The sequence below is a fragment of the Coenobita brevimanus genome, chromosome 62 (genome assembly GCF_032717465.1).
Source record: "Coenobita brevimanus isolate Jiangsu-jjx chromosome 62, ASM3271746v2, whole genome shotgun sequence".
NCBI classification, from domain to species: domain Eukaryota; kingdom Metazoa; phylum Arthropoda; class Malacostraca; order Decapoda; family Coenobitidae; genus Coenobita; species Coenobita brevimanus.
The window spans coordinates 34,222,457-34,246,017 of NC_137015.1; the positions used below are offsets into that span (position 1 = coordinate 34,222,457).

The 23,561-nt window shown below is 40.5% G+C and overlaps 1 protein-coding gene and 1 pseudogene across 6 annotated transcripts in view; one reads left to right on the forward strand and one right to left on the reverse strand.

The window, feature by feature from the left end:
• Flo1 (flotillin-1) overlaps window positions 1–23,561 on the reverse strand; it is a 283,677-nt gene that overhangs the window by 133,019 nt on the left and 127,097 nt on the right. For all 6 annotated transcript variants that reach the window (XM_080275747.1, XM_080275745.1, XM_080275749.1 and 3 more), the window contains 3 exons: window positions 18,778–18,993; window positions 2,819–2,899; window positions 582–688 (listed from right to left, as the gene is read on the reverse strand). In XM_080275747.1, the coding sequence (XP_080131873.1) occupies window positions 582–688; window positions 2,819–2,899; window positions 18,778–18,993 (404 nt within the window). The remainder of the gene's footprint in view (window positions 1–581; window positions 689–2,818; window positions 2,900–18,777; window positions 18,994–23,561) is intronic.
• On the forward strand, window positions 3,196–3,314 carry LOC145404163 (5S ribosomal RNA; annotated as a pseudogene).

Consider the following 23,561-nt stretch of genomic DNA (forward strand, 5'->3'; position numbering starts at 1 on the left):
AAATAAATAAAACCTCTCAAACTTAACAATCTTGGCTATGAATTATGAAGTATTTTATTCCAGCCCACGACAGACAACTTTATTTAGCTCACAGAAACTTGCTACAACTACAGGATTAGCTTTTCTGCCTCATTTCCCATGCTATACTGTACCATTCACTATTTGTTACTGACACCACTACACAGCGTCATATGATCATCACCACCACCTACCCTGAGGCTGCTGACTGTTCAATTTCTTGGCTCCATCCTCCAGGATGTGCTATTCACTATTTCAAACTAAAACCTTTACAGTTAGCCCTTTACATTAGTGAATTTGCTATTTGCAGGCTTGGTTATTCACAGGTTAATACATAATTTCAAAAAGGAGTACTTTTATCCTAATGTCTCATGACATTTTGAGGAACTGCAAAGGGTTTTTAAGCAATCATGGTGTCAAACTACAAAGACAGGCAGGGACCATATTGGTGGGGTGCCAACTGTTTGTAGCTTTCTGCAATTCACAGGCATCAAGATAATGAATCCCATGTAAATGTGGAGGACTACCTGTACAGTATAGAGAGATGCCATTACATCACCTACTTGAATTTTTCAGAGTCTGCAGGCTGTTTAACAGTAGCCTCCAGCTCTCTCTGGCGTCGCTGGATCTCCTGCTCCTGAATCAAGATCTCCTGTGTCCTCTCCACCACCTGATGGTAGATGTAAACCATGGTGTCATTACCACTTCTTGCAGTTCTCCTTCAATCACACACTTTAGCTCATAAGGATACTCCAGCACAAAGTAGTTAAGTTGAAAGAACTCCTAGCAGACACCAGGCAAAAAGTAAAAACTCATTCAAAGACACCAGGCAAAAGGTAAAAACTCACTCAGTTAACCTCTTCAGCCTGAATATCATTTTTACTTTGCTCTTATGCTACAAGACTACTTTACTTGGCTTTGAGAGCCCCCTGCTAGTGAAATGGGTTAATTAATAAGGGCCATGTACTGTATAACTTCATCAGCTAGAAAAGTCTCTCCTGATTTTAATAAATGGCATCTGGCAGTAGATAGTAGATAGACAGAATTTGGACACGGTATGAATGAGAGTACATCATAATGAAGGGGTCTATGTTTTCAGTGGTACAGATGCAACTATATTCAATTGGAGCCCCCACAAAATGGAAAAAGATGCCATCATTAACCAGACAACTTAATGTAAAATGTTAGTACAGTATTATATATGCTAGTATTATATGTTGATAAATCAATCAAAATCCTATTTTCAGGAAAGTAACAAAAAAATTGTATAACAGAATACAATTATTTTGTTACTTTCCTGAAAATAGGATATTTATTGATTTATCGACACATAATACTAGAAAAAAATGGCTTATTTATCAAAATATGATAGAAATGGAGGTCGTCATTTGCATCTATCTCGGTTTAGGGACAGCCTACATGCGATCATTAATATGCTGCCTGAGAATTGATCACTGTCATGTTTTTTGGTGTTGGATGTACATCTGTAGGGAAAAATGGTAAATGGGTATAACGAAATTGTATCTTGCATAACAAATGAAGGAAATATGATACTTAAACAATCGAAGAGTGTATTAACTCACTGAGCTCATATGGAGGGGCTTTCTCATGGGTAGCACTGTGTAGTTTGTGTGCCTGCCACCTGGGGCCTAAGGCAGCACTCATGCAGTGTATACACCACCTCTGATGCCCGAGCTTTTTGAAATCAGCCGATGAATCCCGAAAATATAATACCATGGTTCACTGCACAGCTAAAATGTGTGGGAAAATGGACTGTGGCAGGGCTGGACGTTTCCTCAAAGGAAGAGGAATACCATGCCTTTAAAAATTTGGGTCGCAGGTCTCAGCCCTGTAAGATTTCGGCCACACAATTCTTACTATTATTACGTGTATAATGGATAGAATCATGTCAGGATTTGCCAAATGAAAGATTACAATCTTTGGGAACTGAATGACAAAGTTTTCCAGCAAATGAGATTAATAACACTTAGTAAAAATGTGCTGAATGCAAACACACACAATAGCTTTCATGGCTTTTGGTAAACTCTATGAAGAACTTTTCTGAGTAAATCTCATTTACAAAATAAGTAAAATATCTAAGATGAATATAAAACTGGTATAATGCTTTATGCATGAGTCATAATCCTGATAGGAATTTATTAAAAGGAAGGTACATCAACTCTGAGTGGGTAGTGACTCCATACTATTTAGTGATCCAGTGAACACTGGCAACTTTCAGGAGTTTGTGTGGGCTCCAATTACAGACACTAGATATCTGAAACCATGCAGTAAATTAACCTCTCACTTTATCCATCCACCTTTTTCAACAGTGCTGGAGAGGGATGTCTACATATGGTGGCACTGATGCAACAATGAGGCTCCAGTGCCCAGTTATGAAAAGGTCTTCAACTCACTCCCTATCCCATGAAAAAAGGATGGTAACTTCAGCCTGCAGCGTACTGGGTTCACTTTTCTAAACTGGAGACGACTACTATTACTACCGCCACTACATTTTTTTTCTCTCTACTCCTTGTTTATCAAGCAACACAGACCATTCTCAATCAACAATACCTTCTCTTTCTGTTACCTTCACCACTCCAGTATCAACCTCCCCCCCCCTCCATCATTTCCCCAACCAATAAAAACACATCCCAGTCATTTCTCCTCCCTTCAAACACCTACCTGGCCATTCCCCCTCCTATCAAACACTCACCCAGCCATTTCCCCTTCCATCAAACACCTTCCCAGTCTTTCTCACTCCCATCAAACATCCTCCTAGTCATTGTCCCTACTAACACACCTTAATCTGCATCTGTTCCTCCTTGATCTTCTGGCGAGTCTTGGCGGCCTGGAGTTCATATGCAAGTTCTGCCTCTGCTTTCTGCACATAAAAAATAAATAAATAAATAAATAAATGTTTTCCTACAAAATACAAGTATGACTTGCACTTCAATATTATTTTTAAACTCCTATATGAAACTGATAAAACTAAAATTTCTGCAGAATGACAAACACTACACATCAAAAAATGAAAGTAGTAAAGTGGTATAAATGGAAGAAAAATTATTACCATTGTGAAATATAAAAAATATCTGTATAAGTATTAATTAGTACAGTACTGTGTGAGAGGCTGAGACAGTTCAGAAAGCTTTAAAATTTGGGAGGCATCATAATAATAATAATAATAATGCCACGTTGAGTACACCGCTTCCCGTTCGATCAGCGAAGTTAAGCAACGTTGGGTCTGGTTAGTACTTGGATGGGTGACCGCCTGGGAACACCAGATGCTGCTGGCATCCCTACGTCAGGTGGGGTTGGTGGAGGATTGGTGCCCCTCCCTGTAAAACAATTAACTCTGAGCCCTTGGCCACCCTGTCTGGGATGCATGGCGTCTGGCAATGGATGGATGGATGGTCTTTTGTTTCTCAAAAGCGCCAGTTCTTCCTTTGGGAATTTACTAATGCTCGACACATACATTATCTTTACAACTACAAGAATTGTGACATCTCTCATATATAATACAAGCTACATCATATATATATATATATATATATATATATATATATATATACAGTAATCCCTCTAATATCCGGACGCCCAATAACCGAACATCCCCACTAACCGAACCTTATCGTCCTGGGATCAAACATTCCCAAAATGGTCCGAAAATCCAAAAAAATTGGAAAAAAAAATCGATTTTTTGCCGTCCGTAATTTGAACTTGCCGCGCGCGCCGCGTGAGAGCATTGTTTTGGTTCGTCATTCCTCCGATGTCCGATAGAGCGCCGCTGCATCCTCCCCACTTCCCGCCTGTCTCTCACCGCGACAAGACCTACGCTCTTCGCCATGGCTTGGGAAAAGTTAATGTGCAACACTTAAATTTAATGGAACATTATTTGGACTAAAGTGAAGACTGTGAAAAGAACGGACTTCTGTGTGTTAGTGACTAAGTTCAGTGCAAGACTTCAGGAAGAGTGTAGTGCAAGTGCTTCAGGAAATCGTTCTTACTGTCAGAGTCCGAGAGGAGGCGGTTATTCATCGAGGTGGCCAGGGACTTGCTGTAAGTAGCCAAAATGTTTCATGTTGTACTATTTTCCATACTATATTTACCAGAATGTTTCATATTGTATTTTTTCCCATACTATACTTACCAGAAAGTGTCATACTGTACTTCTTTCCATACTAAACTTACCTCATGCATGTGCAGTAGGAATGTGTTTTTCAGAGTTCGGTTAGGTTCGGTTAGGTTAGGTTCGGTTAGAGTCCATAAGTACCAGAATGTTTATTAATGTATGAACATACTTCTAAACCCACATTTTATGTGTCTATTGCATTTATTTCAGTCATTTATGTGCCTTATTGGTGTGATTTGGGTGTTAAATAGGTGCTATGCATGTCCGGAGGGAGTTGTATAGGTGTTTCTCTGTGTTAGGGTCCGTAAGTACAAGTCCATAAGCTGGGGCCCAATATCCGGACAAAACCAATATCCGAACCTACCGATGGCTCTATTGATCCGGATATTGGAGTGATTACTGTATATATATATATATAGTAATGTGGCAATAATTATTATTTAACCCTATAATCATCCATCATAGTACATCTCTCCAGGTCACAGCATTTTGAAAAAAGAAAGGCTTTCAGCTGTCTCTTAAAGGATTCAACAGACGAGAGTTGTCTTATGGACAATGGCAATCTGTTATATAATCTAGGGGATCTATACACAAAAGAACAATCAGAGAAAGATGACTGGTGAATGGCTTCAGGCTCATTAAGACGCAAGGAATCATCTTCACTGCGTAACATCATACCCAGGCATGCCGATGGGTGTTTTAATAACTCAGCAAGATACTTCGGTTCACCAAATTTAAGAACCTTGAATGTAATAAGACACAGTTTAAATTCAGTTCTAGCCTTTACTGGTAACCAATGCAACTCAATCAGGAATAGGGTAGTTGAGGTTCTCGGGGGGAGACCAAAAATAAGCCGTGCTGCCCTGTTCAACATAGACAGAACTTTTGTTAGTATATTAATTGGAAGACCAACCCACAGTGAATAACAATAATCAACACAAGACATGACCACTGCATGGACCAATGTTACGAGGCACCATCTATTCAGGAATTTTCTCAAAGAGTACAGATTTCTGACATGCAAGTTACACCCTCTGACAACCTGATTATTATGTTCTTTGTAATATCACTCTGAATTATAATAAACACCCAGATTTCAATCAGAACTGTCTGGATGAAGCTGTGACATGCCAATGCTCAAAGCCTGGGCATTATCAGGCATCATCCCTTCCATTTCCTCTGATGATGATGATCACAGTTTTACCATCATTCAGCTTAAGTTTCCGCTTAGCCATCCAAATCTTAATATCAGACATTAGAGATTCAAGCTTTGTCTTAGTATCATTGATATCTGACATCTAACATAAAGCTGGGTGTCATCAGCATAAAAATGATAGGACACATCGTGAGCATCAAGTCAAGATGATAAACTACTTGTGTGATAGTAAATAGAATTGGACCCAAAACTGATCCTTGAGGGACTCCAAATAGAAGGGGAGCAGAATCAGAGCTAGCATAATCAACAACCACTCTCTGAGATCTGTCCGAGAGATATGTCTTAACCCGCCATGTGCCACTGCCATTTTAAAACGGTCTAACAAAAATCTGAGGCCAGTGCCAATGCCATTTTAAAACGGTTTAAAATTAAAACATTCACTGTGACCACATTTCTCATGATTCATGGGTAAAAATTGGCAGGTATGTATGCTAACTGTTCCTCTATCATGCCCCAGGCAGTCAAGGCCATACACTCACTCACTCCACCCCCCTCACACTCGCTCTGCCTCACTCTGCCTGTGTGCCTCACCCAGTGCTGTACGTAGTGAAGGCATGTTGTAAATATTTCCACGTAGGTGAAGGGACTATACATAGTGAAATCAAGTTGTAAATATTATCTTGTAAGTGTACGAACTGTACATAGTGATGTCAAGCTGTAAACACCTTCTTTTAAGTGCCAGGACTGTTCACAGTGAAGTCAGGCTGTACCTATTTTCAAGTAAGTGTATGACAATGCATTCATTTTGAGACAAACATGCAAATTGTGACAGATGTTGAAGTAATAAGTAATCAGAAAAGTGTACTGAACATTGCTATACCTTCCCAACATAAATACCTGAGTCTACCTTACATACAAAACGGCTTTCTCTCACATACATGGCAAGTGTAAGAGAACAGGAATACCTGTATATGAGTACACAGGACTCAATAAAACCCATTTCTGAGCTTTGGTGAGTATTTTAATGGTGAAAATTGTTGTTTTTCACATCAAAATCTATCATTTTAGCCAATTAAAAAAAAAGGTCAAAAAATGGCCTGCACAAGGATGACCACTAAGGCTAAAAATAGCTGGCATGCGGCAGGTTAAGGAGCAAAAGGGCACTATCACGAATGTCATAAAAATACAGATCATCCAACAATAGTTTATAATCTACTGTATCAAAAGCTGCAGACAGATCCAACAGAACTAGGAGAGAGGACATCCCACTACAAGTGTTTACCACCAAGTCACTATGAATCCTTGTTAGTGCAGTTTCAGTTGAATGGTATTTTCTGTATGCTGACTGAACAACAGGAACAACTCTGTTGTGTTCCAGTGGTGGTACGAGTTGATCGAGTATGGCCCGTTCAATAATCTTGGATAAAAAAGACAGGTTAGAGACGGAACGATAATTTGTCATGCTCTTGACATCAAGGCCAGGTTTCTTAGTTAGGGGCCTATGCAAAGCACATTTCTCTGACTGCACAAAAATACATTCTAAGAAGCATCTATTTATTATGTTGCAGATAAATTCTGCAGCGTGCTCATACACATCAAACAGTTGTGACATGTTACATGGATTGGGTGGGCAATATGTTTTATTAAGTTCTCTAACTTAACATTTGACTTTGTTTACATCCAGCGGATGAAATGTTGAAAGCAAATGATCCCCGGTGCACCGTGGCTCGAAGTCAACTGAGTACACTTCACTAGGAGAACTGCTGTCTAAATCACTTCTCATGCGAGATATCTTAGTTGTAAAAATGAAGCAAAATCAGAAGCCAATTGGGCATCAGATACAGAAGTTGGTTTAATAATTACATTCCTCCAACCAACCAAATTGTTCACAACTGCAGACAGTTTTTTTTTTTTTATCACCACCACATGAATCAACTTTATTTTGATAATACCTAGCCTTTTGGGCTTTTACAGTGTGAACAACTGCTCTTCTTGCAAAAACATAACGCAAACGAGTTACTTTGATCCGCTGCAAGCGCCACTCACGTTCTGCCTTACTACGCTGTCTATGCAAAGAATTAATGGATGGACCATACCACGGAGAATTATCACGTACAATGATTGTTTTTACCACCTCAGGACAATAATGGTAAAAAACTGACCTAAGCTCATTGTTGTAAATATCAACCAATTCATCAGAAGAAAGACCTGAAGAATCAACGAACACTCAAACCTCGATTTAAGGGCCCTCCATTTAAGGGATTTCGGATTTAAGGGACTCCATATTCTACTTGACAAATGGACAGGACCATTCAAAAATGATACATAATGCCTAGGTTATACATATTAATATGTTTCTTTATACAGTAGCTGTAAAATAATATTCATAATCATATAAATAAGTAAGATAAGTGAAACAATCATTGCATTTCATAATAAGACTGTCTTTATATGTGGTAAAACAATGGACATTTTCAAGTAAGGGACATTTGCAAGTAAAGGACAAGTTGATTCCTCATTTAGTCCCTTAAATCGAGGTTTGAGTGTAGATTAAACGCAGATCAATTTCAAGACACATCAACTGGCGGGGGAGCTCACCATCCACTCACTCGATGTAGTGCTGATCTCAGGTGTCTGCCCTTTCCTCTCCTCCCTCTTTTCCTTCCTTCCTCTTCTGTCTTTATTTACTTCATGCTTTCCTCGTCCTTCTGCCTACAGATGACTTTACACTCTCTCTTTTGTCTTTCTTTCCTTCATTCTTTCCTGTTTCTTCTGCCTATGGGTGACTCTACACTGAGTGACAAGCCAAATGGTTTCCTGTTCACCGGGAAACCATTTACTATGCTGGGTGGTAACCATATAACCTAATTATGGCGCCTGTTGGTTTCGTGGGTAATTGCAGCACTTCAATCAGATTTAGCCGGTGAAAGTTTATATCCAAGAGATGGTTGGGGTAATTGCTCACATAATGTCACTCAGGGATGAGTGAGGCTGGTCACTCTCATCTTAAATGTCAGGACCAACTTGCCTAGCCCCGGGCTCTTATGCTCCTCATGGGGCAACGTAGGATTGGATGATGGATGGATGGATCAACTGGCGGTCAACATTCCTGTAATTTCTGAACCTGATGACCTTTCTATATGAAGGGTATTTTGGGACATCAAAACTAAGAGTGATCAGAGCATGATCAGAGATAAGGGGGTCAAATGAGTCAACCTACACATCTGATACGTGTCTGCAACTAACAGGGGACAAAATCAAGTCAAGGACATGTCCTGAGACATAAGTTGGATTCCTCTATCTATCTACCCGACGCCCTAATCCCGCAAAGAGTGGCTGCAGACAAAATGCCTCCAAGTCGCTCTGTCACCCACCATTTGACCACCCTCCCCCCAACTCACCCCCCCCCTCAACTCCATCCCTCCACCTCATCCTCGGTCTACCTCTCCCTCCCTCCACCTCACCTACATACACCCTCTTAGTCAGTCTTTCATTCTCCATTCTCTCCACAAGTCCAAACCACCTCAGTGTATTTCTCCTAATCTTCTCAACCACATCCACATCCACCCCACAGCATTCCTTCACTTCTTCATTCATCAACCTGTCCCTCCATGTCACTCCACATGCTCCTCTCAAGTAACTCATTTCCACTGCTCTCACTCTTGACTTGTTCCCTTCTTGCAAGGTCCATGCCTCGCTTCCATACGTCAGGGCAGGGATCACAATACTATCATGCAGTGACTTCTTAACTTCCATACTCACCTCCCTATTTCTCATCACTACTTTCAGTGTACCAACGACCTTTCTTCCCTGCTGTACCCTTTCACGCACTTCATCTCCCAGAGTTCCGTCCTTACTCATCACACTACCCCAGTACTTGAAAGCATTCACATTCTCCATATCCTCACCATCCAACCTCACTGCACACTCTGTGACTTCATTCCTCTCAAACACCATAACTTCACTTTTGTTTACATTAACTTTCAGATTCCTCCTCCTACACACTGTCCCAGATTCATTCAACAAACCTTGCAACTCCCATTCATCTTCACTCAACGGTACTGTATCATCAGCAAACAGCAACACCGGAAGCTTCCAAATCTCACCCTCATTCATTAGAGCCACCCCAACATCCACTGCCCTACCCTGCACCTCCTTTACAACCCCATCCATGTATATATTAAACAGCCATGGAGACATCACACAACCCTGTTTCAGTCCCACACTGAGATCAAAGAACTCACTCAGCTCACCATCAACTCGCACTGTAACCCTAGTTCCCTCGTACATACTCTTCACAACATTCAACAATTTCCCCTCCACTCCATATATTCTTAATACCTTCCACATACCTTGCCTATCTATTCTGTCATAAGCTTTCTCCAAGTCCATGAAGGCAGCATACACTTTCCTTCCCTTCTCTAGATACTTCTCCAGTAAACATCTTAGAACAAATATCTGATCTACACACCCTTTTCCCTTCCGAAATCCCCCTTGTTCTTCTCCAACTAGCTCCTCTGTCATATGCCTAACCCTATCAATGAGTATTCTACCATATATGTTTCCAGTCACACTAAGGCTGCGTTCACACCAAGCGATTCGATTCGATTCAATTCATGGAGAATCATATCGATTCATGATTCGTCTTGATGCAACATGTTAATTCCTATAGGAAATGTTCACACCAAGCGAATCAATTCAATTCAAATCATGGCGATTCAAGGCGATTCAGAACCACTGATGCGCGAGGGTCCATTTTTTCATCAGTCACGGCGATTCAGTGGAGGAGTGAGCACCAATGATTTTGGTGCATTCACAACGATAAACATATTATGTCTATTTTTTTACTCTATTCAGTCATAAATGAAGGATGTCTATTTTTTTACTGTATTCACAGCCATAAATAAAGGATGTCTATTTTCTTAATATATTCACAACCAGAAACAAAGAATTTATACTTATTTTTACTTTATGCACAACCAGAAATAAAAGATATGTTTTCTTAATGTATTCTGTATTCATAACCAGAAATAAAAGATGTCTTTTATACTGCATGAAACACTACTTCTCCCAACTTTCAGACTTTTTAACAGTTCACTTCTTACCTAAGGTAAATGGCAATCCTTTCTTCAACTCCAACTGCACGTCGGTAATTAGTATTCTGTTTTCTTATGTTGGGTGCAGTCAACTCCACTAGCATTTTAAACTGTTCAGTGGTCATCCTAAAATAATCATAAAACTTGTCTGAATTGTTTATCAAATCTGGGAACAAGTGTCCGAAACTCCCAAAATCAGGTATTTTTGCATTAATTTCATGCACCCATATTCTTCTTGGATGCCTACGCCTACGCCGCCTCAGCCACAGCAACACCTCTATTTCAGCAAGAGCGTCTACGTCCATCCTCGTTCAAGTCAGCCTTTGCACTACTCCCTGTTGATTCTGACAGTTTGATTCTGTCGGTATGAACAGCGCTGATTCAAAATGAATCGAATCAATTGATTTTCCATTAATTGAATCGAATCGAATCGCTTGGTGTGAACGCAGCCTAAGTAGGCAAATACCCCTATGGTTACCACATACTTCTCTCTCTCCTTTTCCTTTGTAAAAAGGAACAATTATACCTGATTTCCAGTCCTCTGGAACTCTTCCCTCTTCCCAAGCCAATCTACACAACTTCCATATCCACTCCACAACAATCTCACCCCCATACCTAACCATTTCACCACACACTCCATCAATTCTTGGGGCCTTTCCCAACTTAATATTCTTCATCGCTTCCACTACTTCCGACCTACTGATCTCTTCCTCCCTCCTCTCATCTCTTCTTCTCCCAGCCATTCCCCAACCACTTATACTCGCACTGCTCTCACTCTCCACATTCAACAAATCCTCAAAGTGCTCCTTCCATCTCCTCAGTTTCTCTCTCTTCTCCACCAACAATCTAATATTCCTATCTTTCACTCTCCTACTATTTCCCCTTTCAAACTGCCTTACTTTCTTTACCTCCTTCCAAAACAATTTCTTACTCTCCCTCCATTTCACACTCAGATTCCTCCCAAACTCCTCATCCACTTTCTTTTTACTCTCCTTCACCAGTCTCTTAACCTCCTTTCTCCTGCTCACATATACCTCTCTCTTCTCTCTCTCATCTTCTCCCCTACCTCTACTCGCTAACCATTCACTATATGCCTTCTTCTTCTGTTCCACAGCTCGTTTCACCTCATCATTCCACCATGCTGTCCCTTGCACACCCTTGCATCTCCTCCTCACTCCACAAACCGCCTCACACGCTGCACCTATCTCTTCCGTGAATATCTTACATATGTCTTCCACCCCTTCCATCTGCTCTAGCTCATACCTTCCCAGTCTTTCTTCCACTATGCTCTTATACTCTGTCATTTTCTCACTATCTGAAAAAATTGTTCTGGGTGATCAACTCAAGGAATTCTGAAGAAAATGGTTTTGACTCTGGAATGTCAACCCAATAACTGGAATCACCATAAACAAGAACTCCCCCAGATTTAAGAGAAAACCCTTCAAGAAATTGCCCAAACTCCTCCAGGACCCCTCAGTCTGTGCTCAGATGACCTGGTCGATAGACAATTGCTATTCTAATGGTATTCTGATGGAAACTTATAATAATCTCCAGAAATTTTTTAAAATTTTAAAGAGCAAAAAAATAAATATTTCACCAAATGTGAGATAGCCACCAGAAACATATTTCCACTCCCTTAACCCCTAAACCGTAGGGTTGTTTTGGCACTCCTTGTGTGTCCCACGGGGATATTCGCGCTCTGACAGACTTTAAAATTTTTTTTGCCAAAAATCAGTTATTAGTCCTAGAATATTATAATTATATATGCATATGGCACATACCTTTAGCTTTCTCCTGGGATGTTTGCTGAGCCTTCGTCGAGTACCGTAGGACTTGTGGAGACTTCTGAAGTTGGGTAACGAAGTCTCCACTTTACACCTCCCGATACCCCGTAATATGATTACCACAGCCTGATATTATCGCTAGAAACACTATTCTATGATTTTCATATAGTTTGGAATCCACACTCCAAAAAAAAACACTGTGAAAGCAATGAAAATTACGAGCACATACCACCTTCCCACTTGTGCTCGTTCACCGCTGGTATTCTGTCATTTATTATTCATAAAAAACTCACACTTTATATTTCTATTACTATATAACACTTATATATATCTGCAGTCTTTATCCATAAGTCTCCTTCAGTAATAGTAGTTTATTGTCACTGTAGGCATTCAATTTCTCTTTCAGTAAAATACGTAGCATTCACTTTCTCGTCCTGTATACTAGCACTGAAAGCGAATCTGTCACTTTCACTTTCATAACTCATAGTATTCATACATGCTAGAGTGAAACTTTCACTTTCATTACTCCTACTATATATACTCGTATTCATATATTACTACTCATTTACATTTCTTTTTACATTCTCTATTTTATTTACATTATTTATATTTCTATTTTATTTACACTGTGTTATGCACTGTCACTTGCAGTAACTTATAAAACTATTTTCCACTGTACACTTATATTTACATTCATTGCTTTCACTTGCTGTTTACACATTATTTACATTTCCACTTGCACTGTTTTAGTCACCAGAAAGATCGTAGCCACTGTCCATCATTTTCATTCATAAATTAGTTAGTTCACGTTCATAGCTAGAGGGAATGGAATTTCAAGGATTTGATGCTAATACTAATGTCATGGACCTGGTGAAAACATTAATTATGAGGATTAGTGACCTCGAAAAAAAAGTAGAGAATCTAGTGATAAAGGATGTGTCAGGAAATACGGAAACCACCATACAGAGTCTAATCCAGTCCAACGAAACAGCCAATGAAGAGATTAGGAATTTGAAGAGGGAAAATGTTGAACTGAGGAGGAAACTTGAAGAGAGTACTAATAAAACGGAGAAGGTGAGTAATGTATTAGAAGAACATAAGGCAAAGTGGGCAAACGTAGAAGAAGAACAGAAAGAAGTGGTCAGCTTAAGAGAGATCATCCAGGAAGAAAGGGAAATGAAGAAGAAAGAAATGGAATAAAATGTAGTGAAAATACTGAAGAAAAAAGAGAAAATAGTGAGAGAAACTGTAGAAAGGAACAGATGTGTGGTAGTATTTGGAAACAGGGAAGAGGAAGAAAAGGTTAGGTTCGCAAGACTCGAGAGAGACACGAACATGGTGAGAGGAATATTAGGCAAGACTGACCCCGAAGAAGACAAGTGGGTAAAAGAAATTGAGGAAGAAAGGAGGATAGGGCCTTATAAGAAAGGGGAAACAAGACCAATGAGAGTCAAGTTTACATCAGAAAGTGTAATAAATGAGATACTTAAAGTGACCTGGAAATTAAGCAAAGAGGCGGGGATGGAAAATATTATAATAAGAAAAGATCTGAATGAAGAAGAAAGAGAAGTTTTAAAATAATTAAAGGAAGAAGTAAAGGAAAAAAATGATAAGAGGACAGACGAAGAACGTAATACTTTTTTTTGGAGAGTATTGGATATGAAAGTAAGGAAATGGTATTTACGGAAATAGAAGTGAAGGAAACTAGGGGGGATGGTTGTGAAAGATCAGAAGTTGAGGAAGTGGTACGGACAGAGAGTAGGAGAGAAGAGGGTATTAATAATGTCAAAAATAATTTGAAGGTGATATATACTAATGTTGATGGTTTCATATCGACAAGGATCGAAATTAATGATTTCTTGAGAGAACATGAACCTGAAGTCATGTGCTTTGTAGAGACCAAATTAAGAGAAGATATTGATGTTCATTTGGGAGATGGTAAATACAAACTGTGGAGAAAAGACAGAAAAGAAAAAAAGGGAGGAGGAGTGATGATAGCAGTGGAGAACAACATAAATGTAGATACCGTGGAAATGGGAGAAGGCAGGGCTGAAGTGATATATATGAAATTAGAAACTGGAGAGAATGTTAAGAGAGATATGGCGGTAGTGTATGTTCCCCCAAAGACGAGAGCATGGAAGGATGACGAATACCATGAGATGTTGTCAGATATGGCTAGCTACTTGCAAAAAATAATTGAGAAAAGCAATAATATAATTTTGGTGGGTGACTTTAATTGTAAAGAGGTGAACTGGGAGGAATGGTACTCGGGAGGCGGCGAGGATTCGTGGGGCACTATGTTATTAAATATAATAATGAATAATGTGATGACGCAGTGGGTCAAAGAAGAGACACGGTTTCGAGGTGAGAACACACCAGCAAGGTTAGATTTACTGTTCACCAAAGAACCCGATGTAATAGAATCAGTGGAATATCTCTGTCCTCTGGGAAAAAGTGATCACATGGTCACTGAGTTCCAGATGTTAATTGGAAACGTCGAGCCAAGAGACGAGCTTCATAGACAGGGAAGATACAACTTTGGCAAAGCAAATTTTACAGGAGAGAAAATTTTTTGAAAATGCAGATTGGAGAAAATTCAGAGAAACAAGAGAGATACAGAGGAAGTGGGATATCTTTCTAGACCTCTACAATTTGGGAGTGGAAAAATTTGTACCAAGAGTAAGAGGGAAAGAAAACAGGAAAAAGGAGTGGTTTAATAGAAGGTGTATCATAGCCAAAAAAGAGAGAGATAAGGCGTGGAACAATTGGAGAAAGAGAGGTAACGACAGAACAAAGGAAGAATATAAAAGGACAAGAAACGAATACACAAGAATACGTAGGGAAGAAGAAAGGAATTTTGAAAAAGGTATAATTGACAAATGCAAGGATGAACCCAAACTATTTTTTAGATTTGTTAATGGCAAACTGAAACAAAAGGAAGGAATCACCAAGCTGAAAGTAGATGGAGAGGTCTTTAAGGATGCGGCAATGCAAGCAGAAATAATGAACAAACGTTTCCAGTCAGTTTTCACTAAAGAAAAGGAGCTTGTGGGAGGGGAGGGAGTGATTAGAAACGTTCCGGTGATGAAAGATATAAAAGTGGAGGTGCTGGAAGTGTATAAATTACTGGAAACTCAAGATGTAAGGAAAGCCCCAGGACCTGATGGAATTTCTAATTGGGTACTGAAGGAATGCAGAGAACAAATGGCGGATAAAATTCACAGCTTAATTGTATGCTCACTGGAAGAGGGGAAAGTGCCAAAAGAATGGAAGAGGGCAAATGTGGTACCAATTTACAAGAGAGGAAACAGGGAAGAACCCCTGAATTATAGACCAGTGTCTCTAACCAGCATGGTCGCAAAATTGTGTGAGAGAATCCTGAAAGACAGATGGATAAAATATCTGGAAGAGATGAATATTTTGGCTGAATGTCAGTTTGGATTCAGAAGTGGAAGGTCATGTGTTTCAAACTTGTTGAGCTTTTACTCAAGAGCGATTGATGTGGTACAGGAGAGAGATGGTTGGGTGGATTGTGTTTACTTAGACTTAGAGAAGGCATTTGACAAGGTACCTCATAAGAGACTAACGTGGAAACTAGAATATATAGGAGGACTAAAGGGGAAACTTCTGGAATGGATGAGAGACTTTTTGAGAGACAGACAAATGAGGACAGTAAGAAAGGAAAAGATGTCTGGATGGAGGGAAGTAACAAGTGGAGTCCCTCAAGGCTCAGTGTTGGCGCCAGTAATGTTCCTGATTTACGTAAATGATATGGTAGATGGAGTGAACAGTTATGCGAGTCTGTTTGCTGATGATGTAAAGATCTTGAGGAAGATAGAGGCTGAGGAGGATTGTAAAATACTGCAGGAGGATTTGGATAGGATACACAATTGGAGCCGGACGTGGGAAATGAAATTTAATGTAAAGAAATGTAAAATATTGGAAATGGGTAAAAGTACCAGGAGACCATCACTGAATTATTTTTTGGGTAATGAATTAATCACAAAAAGGAGAGAAGAGAAAGATTTGGGAGTGCTGGTCCAAGATAGTTTGTCACCAGAAAAGCACATTAACAAGATAGTTGGAGAGACTTATAAGCTCTTGACTAACATAAGAGTAGCATTTCATTATATGGATGAGGAAATGATGAAAAAATTGATAGTGGCCATGATCCGCCCCAGGTTAGAATATGCAGCGGTAGTGTGGTCCCCACACAAAAAGAAAGATATAAACAAGATTGAGAGAATATAAGGAACAGCAACCAAGATGGTCCCCAGTCTGACAGACCTGTCATACAGAGAGAGGCTGGAAAAACTGGATTTGCCTTCGTTAGAGGAAAGGAGAAAGAGGGGAGACATGATTGCGGTGTTCAGGACCATGGTGGGAGTAGATAAAATTGACAAAGAAGATCTGTTTGTATGGGATAAGAGAGCAACAAGAGGACATGGAATGAAATTGAAAAAGTCAAGCTGCTTGAAGGATATCAAGAAATATAGCTTTCCTTACAGAAGTATAGACTTATGGAATAGCCTGGACAAAGAGATCGTCCAGTCTAAAAACTTAAACGAGTTTAAAGTTAAATTCGACTTATTGAGAAACAGCGACGGAAACCCACGAGCATAATACATTCCGTGTATATCACAATTAGGTATATTCTTAAATGTTTGGAACGACTTAGACAAAGAGGTGGTGCATGAGAAAAACATTCATGTGTGTAAAGGTAGACTTGATAATTGTGGATATGGAGACAGGACAACATGAGCATTGCTCAATTCCTGTATACTACAAATAGGTAAATACAAATAGGTTGTTACATAGCCTATGATTTCATCATCCTTTGTGTAATTTTAACGCACAGTATGCTGCATGTTTGATCACGAGCGTGTTCTGCCTCAGTCCCCCCCTTCTACCGTTATAGTAGAGTAAGTCGTTCTCTCTGTTATTCAGAGCGGGATTTTCAGCTTTTTGTCCCCATGGCTTCATTTGCGTGTCCTTCTTACAAGTTGTATCAAGCTCTCCTGGCCCCTATATAATGAGCTCAGTCTCTGCATCATTGCCACTTAGATCTGCTCCTCCTTTTGTTCACATCTCTGTCCTCCCCTGTACAGTTATTATTATTGTGAGTGCTCAAGAAATCTCCAAACATCTAGCAGCTGTGTGTAATTTGAGTATAACTGTTGTATTTTTTCTTGTACTGTATAGCATAAGTTTAATTTGTAGGCCTAGTGAAGTTTTTGTAATTCATGTAGGGATCTTTATGTCCATCAGTTTTAATATTATTTTGTATCTGTAATAATTTATCTTGCATTCACTGAGTATTATCTGGTATCTCATTTTATCAGGGCTGACTTAGATAAATTTACTCATGCTAATTTCGTGTTAATAGAGGCTATTGCAGTTAACCATATATTCAACCTGTTTTTTGCCATTACATTATCCTTATGAGTCCTGAATGTTTTGTTGTTAGTTTAAGCATTAAACTTTAACTTGTAATTTTACCTAACTCTTTTGTTTTGAACCTGGAACTTTACGGGACAGTAGTGACTCTTCGTATTCTCACTTAAAGTGTACATTATCTTTCTCTGTTCCGTAACAAGGTAAATACACGAGGGTTAGTAGGGGAAGAGGTCACAGGGCCCTTTGCATGGGGCCAAAAAGCGGCGGAATTGGACAGGCGCGAATCCAATGTGGTTTCATCTTGAAAGATGACAGTAAACTGAATGCTGTGGTGGCCTAGGGGAGGTGAAAGGCTGCCAATGTCAGCGTGGTGACAGCTGCTAATATATACGTTTTTAAATGACTGGCAGGAAATCTAGACAATACATAATAAATTAGGTAGTTCCAGGTGAATGTAAATATCACTTAGGCTTCTCCCTTCCTTTCTTATACAGTATATATTTTTATTACGAGAATAGATTATACGGCATATTTCAAGGGGAACTAAACAGCGAAAATTAGCGAACGAGTGTACGTGAGGTGTTGTCAGGTGATAATTAGCCAATTCCAGGTGTATGGCACTACCACTTACCTTATTTCTTTTTTGTACTGTATATATTATTTTGTATAAGAATAGGACATAGGGCTTATTTCAATGGATGAAATCAGTGGAAAATTCCAGGGAAGATTTACTTAGTGCAGCGCGGCCAGGCAGGTGAGAGGAGAGGGTAATGGAGGGGTGTCAAGAACGGGGAGAAATGGCTAAATTGTCAACAAGGGATGGGAGTACAGATGAGATTAGGAGTGCTGACTAGTGTTGGACATTGGCAGTACTGATAGATGATACAAGCCACCACTTGAAAGCCCGGGCGAATTCAAAATAACACAGAATCACAAAAGTGACGCCCCGCGGTATGATCCCTTGCTCCCAAGCATCAAGAAAGTGACGCCCCGCGGTTAAGGGGTTAATCCCAGCTGAGGTGCAGACCTAATGTAAGACACTATGAAGGTAGGCAAGAGCAAGTTGCAAGCCTTGTACGAGGCACAATTTACACTGGCCATAAAACAAAGACTCAGGGGAGGTAAACTACTTTACAAGGAATCAGTTATTGATGAAAAGCAAAATATCAAATAACCAAAAACCTTGAAACCAACCTTGGCCTGAACCTCCATATCATAAGTAGCCTTCTTCAGCTCAAAGTCTCTCTGTGCCTTGGCAATCTCGGTGTCGTTGCTGTACTTGGCAGCCATACGCTGCTCCTCTGCCATGGCCTCCTTGATCTGTGAGTCCATGTTGGCCTCTGCCTCACCAATACGTGCATCTCGCTTCACTTCAGCTGTACGTGCCATACCCAGTGCATCAAGGTAGCCCTGGAGTAGTGGTAATGAGGCCAGGTGAGGTGAGGAAGTGGTAAGAGGTGAAAAGTAAATGATGTTAAGGGGAGTGGGAATGTAGCTGAGGTTAGAAAATAAATGAGGTTAGGAGTTAACAAGTACATGAAGTTTGGAGAGGTGAGAAAATAATTCAGGTTAGGAAAGGTGAAGAGGTAAATAAGGTTAGGAGAAATGAGAAGGTCTCCTAACTGTCACCGAGGCATTTCCAAAATTGCTAGATTGTAGAGGTTGTAAGAGGAGAGAATTTTCAAGTTGGTCTTGTCATGGATGGCAGAAGAATGAAAAAGATAAGTCTGGGGTTTGATTGCAGATATATTCTCAAGAGGAAGTTATCTTGACAAGAGCAGTACTAAGGTGAGAGTGGTTTATGCTAGCTAACTCCGTGCCCTCTCTTCCTGCCTTTTCCACCATGCCTCTTCTCTTACCTATCACACCCTTCTCTCCTGCCTCTCCAATTTCCCCTGTATATGACTGGGTCATGTGTGTGGGCACGTGTGGTGATTTTCACACCCATGGTCTGAGTTTTCCATTGTGTCATACTGTGCTGTGCGCTCCCTAGCTAGAATCTGCACTGCCGTTTCCTCCAGCTCTCTCGAGCTTAGGCACGGCTTTCCTCAAGCCTCTATATTACATATTAACATTATTTATCTCACTAGCTATTAGGTAGTGTGTTATGACATTTTAGTGTCCTGACAAAGGCAGGTTGTTGATGTTGTTGATCAAACCTGGTTGGTCTGGCTGAGCAGACCCATCAACCACAGGTATGCAACTATCCTTGCAGGATCATCTCATGCAGTCAATGGATGTTCCCTTGTGGGTGAATTCTCCACAACAGCGTGGGACAGGGAAAAGTGTGGAAGTTTGGTTCCTGGAGGGATTCTCTATCTGTCTCTCTCTACTCAGACAGACGGGGCACCACAGCAGGCTTCACATCACCCTGTTGCCTAGTTACTACCCAGCTTTATAAATGATTTCCTTGGCTGTAGAAAAACATTAGGCTTATCACTCATGGCAGAGCCACCTGAAGTGAAGAGAAGTATGAAAGAGATGAAGAGAAAAGGGCTATCAAAAAACATGAAGATAAAAAAAAAAAAGCAAGGGAAATAAGATTTCAGAGTTATGTAAAAGGAAATGAGAGAGAGAGAGAGAGAGAGAGAGAGAGAGAGAGAGAGAGAGAGAGTGTGTGTGTGTGTTCTTACCTAACTGTATCTTTACAGGAATGAGTCAAGCTCGTATTGTCCCGTGTCTTAAACCATATTTACCGTACATATCCTTAAATTTGTGAATTGTTTTGGCACACACTATTTCATTCGATAGTGCATTCCACTGATCAATTGCTCTGTTTGGGAAACTGTGTGTCCGTGTGTGTGTGTGTGTGTGTGTGTGTGTGTGTGAAGAGAGAGAGAGAGAGAGAGAGAGAGAGAGAGAGAGAAGAACCAAAGAAGAGGTGTCATATGGGGATGACAACAGGAGGACTAGGGATGTAGGGGAGAGGAGGGGGAAAGGTGTGGAATGGAGAAAGGGAGAGGGTGAAAGGAGGGATGGGGAAGGAGGGGAAGGGGAGAGGGTGTAAGGAGGGATGGGGAGGGAGAGGAATGGGAGAGAGTGTAATGTGGGATGGGGAAGGAGGGGAAAGGGAGAGGGTGAGGAGGAATGGGGAGGGATAGGAAAGGGAAAAAGTGTGAGGAAGGATGGGGAAGGAGGGGAAAGGGAGAGAGTGTGAGGAGGGATGGGGAAGGAGGGGAAAGGGAGAGGGTGTGAGGAGGAATGGGGAGGGAGAGGAAAGGGAGAGAGTGTGAGGAGGGATGGGGAAGGAGGGGAAAGGAAGAGTGTGTGAGGAGGAGTGGGGAGGGAGAGGAAAGGGAGAGAGTGTGAAGAGGGAGAGAGAAGGAGAAGAGACAAAGGGTGTTGGGAGGTTGATGGGGAAGGAGGGGTAAGGCTTAATAAAGGTGGGGAGAGAGCAAGAGGTCTGATAAGGAAGGACAAGGAGGGGGAAAGAGTAGAATAGGGAAGAGGACAGAAGTGGAGGGGAGAAAAGAGGAAAGGGGAGAAGGAGACGACAGGAGGGGATGAAGGGGGGATTAGATCAAAGTGATAATAGAGGAGGGGGAGGAGAGGGGAGGGGAGGGGGGAAAACAGGGTAAATGCAGCAGAGAGGAGACCAGGGAGATGGAAGACTGGAGTCAGGCATCTAGAGATTCATTAAAGGGGAGGTGCTAAGAGTTAGAACTGGGTCAACTGATAAGGGATCAAAGGACATGACAGTCAGGATGAGTTCAAGAAGAGGCTTGGGATATGGCTTACAATTTTTAGTTATTCTTCCATTACCTTTATTGATCTGACCAATTTATCTCATCCAACAAAGATGGATTTTTTTTTTCTCTTAAGAGGGTAATGTTTAGGTTTTGTCATACATTACTTTCAAATTCAGTATTACTAAATAGTTAAGTACAGGTAACTTTCATTTTGACATATGGGATGCCCGCTGACTTTATTAACATGTAAAGAAAAATTTTATAGAGTGATTAGTTTTAGAATAATCTATGAACTCAAAGATGGTCACACATCTATAACTGACCACTTATTCAAACAGTTAGGTTGAGTGGTTGACTGCTCAATAGTAAATGAAGAACAACTGGAGGTTTTTCAATCATATAATGCCACTAAGGGGAGTAGGCAGACCATCTACTCTTCAATGGGCCAGACTGCAGTAGTCTTGCTACAGGCCCCTACTCCTTGAAGGGGATAACTGGGGATTGATTTATATTTTTCTTTACTTATTTTTTTTTTTTTTTACCAATCCTATCTTTTACCCTGTTTGGTAGGGGTACAAAGCCTAAAGCTTGACTACTCTAGTCCAGAACATTTAAGTCACATGTGAGCAATCAACACTCCTGGCATCATTTTACATCAAAGTCCAGTCACCTCTTGAATTCAAACTGATGCAGGTACAACAGTTCACTGACAAAAAACTAAGGCAGTAAGAGTAAAAAAAAAAAGTGTGGCATGAAGCTCCTACATACTAATACATCCATTAAAATTAGTAAATGTAGCACACTATGACATCAAGAGAGGCTTATATACAAAAGTTAATCCTTAAACATCAGGTTTCAAGCTGGACAAGAAAGCAGAGTTTCACCCAAAAATATGAATTCCCAACCTCAGCATGGCTGTCACTTTTATGAGTTATGAGTTACTGAACCCCAAATGGAAGCTGGGGGGGGGGGGAGAGCTCATCATCCACTCACCTGATGTAGTGCTGCTGTCAGGTGGCTACCCTTTCATCTCTTCCTTCCTTCCTCTTATGTCCTTTCCTTCTTTTTTTCCTCTTCCTTCTGTCTATGCTTGACTCTAAACTAAGTGACATGCCAAATGGTTTCCTGTACATCAGGATACCATATAACCAAGCTATGGCACCTGATGGTTTAGTGGGTAATTAAGGTGCTCCAACTGGACTGCGCCTGTGTCGGTTTATATCTAAGGGATGGTTGGGGTTTAATGCTCATGTAATGCCACACAGGGATGAGTGAGGCTAGTCACTCTCATCTTAAATGTCAGGACAAACTTGCCTGGCCCCGGGCTCCTACGCTCCTCATGGGGCAATACAGGATTAGATGATGTATGAATATACACTGTATATATATATATATATATATATATATATATATATATATCTCATCTTATCAGCTGTTTGAGTGTCTACTGCAGGACCGGCCTATCCCTATCAAAGTGGGGACGATACAGACAATGTATCTCTTAGGCTGTCTAGTAGAGATTTTATGTAGGGTGAGAAGGGCTTGTAAGTGTAATTGTTGTGCTGGAGTGGCTTTGGATGTGTATGTAGTCTGTGAACCAAGTGTAATCCAACTGGATGCAAGTGTACTTTATAGTATGCGACACTGGTCCAATCACAGCATCTCTTGTGTCCGGTAATGCAGTATGTGGCCAGAAGAACACTCCCAAAGTTTTTTACTCTGGCGGGGCGCGAATCCTCGTTCTTCAGTGTACAAAAACGCACACTTTACCACTGTACCACAAAGGCTCAATATATATATATATATATATATATATATATAGGCTGTATGTATGTATGTATGTATATATATATTTATTCATTCATCATCTAATCTTAAGTTGTCCCATGAGGAGCGTAGAAGCCCAGGGCTAGGCAAGTTGGTCCTGACATTTAAGATGATAGTGACCAGCCTCACTCATCCCTGAGTGGCATTATGTGAGCAATAAACCCCAAATACCCCTTGGATAAAAACTTTCACCGGCTCAATCCGACTGAAGAGCCGTAATTATCCACTAAACCACCATGAGGCAAAATCTGCTTATATGGTTACCACCCAGCATAGTAAATGGTTTCCTGGAATACAGGAAATCATTTGGTTTCTCATTCAGTGTAGAGTCACCCACAGGCAAAGGGAAGAGGAAAGAATGAAAGAAAGAAAGAAGAGGGAGTGTAAAGTCACCCATAGGCAGAAGGACTAAGAAAGAATGAAGGAAAGAAAGAAAGAAGAGGATGTAAGGAAAGAAGGATG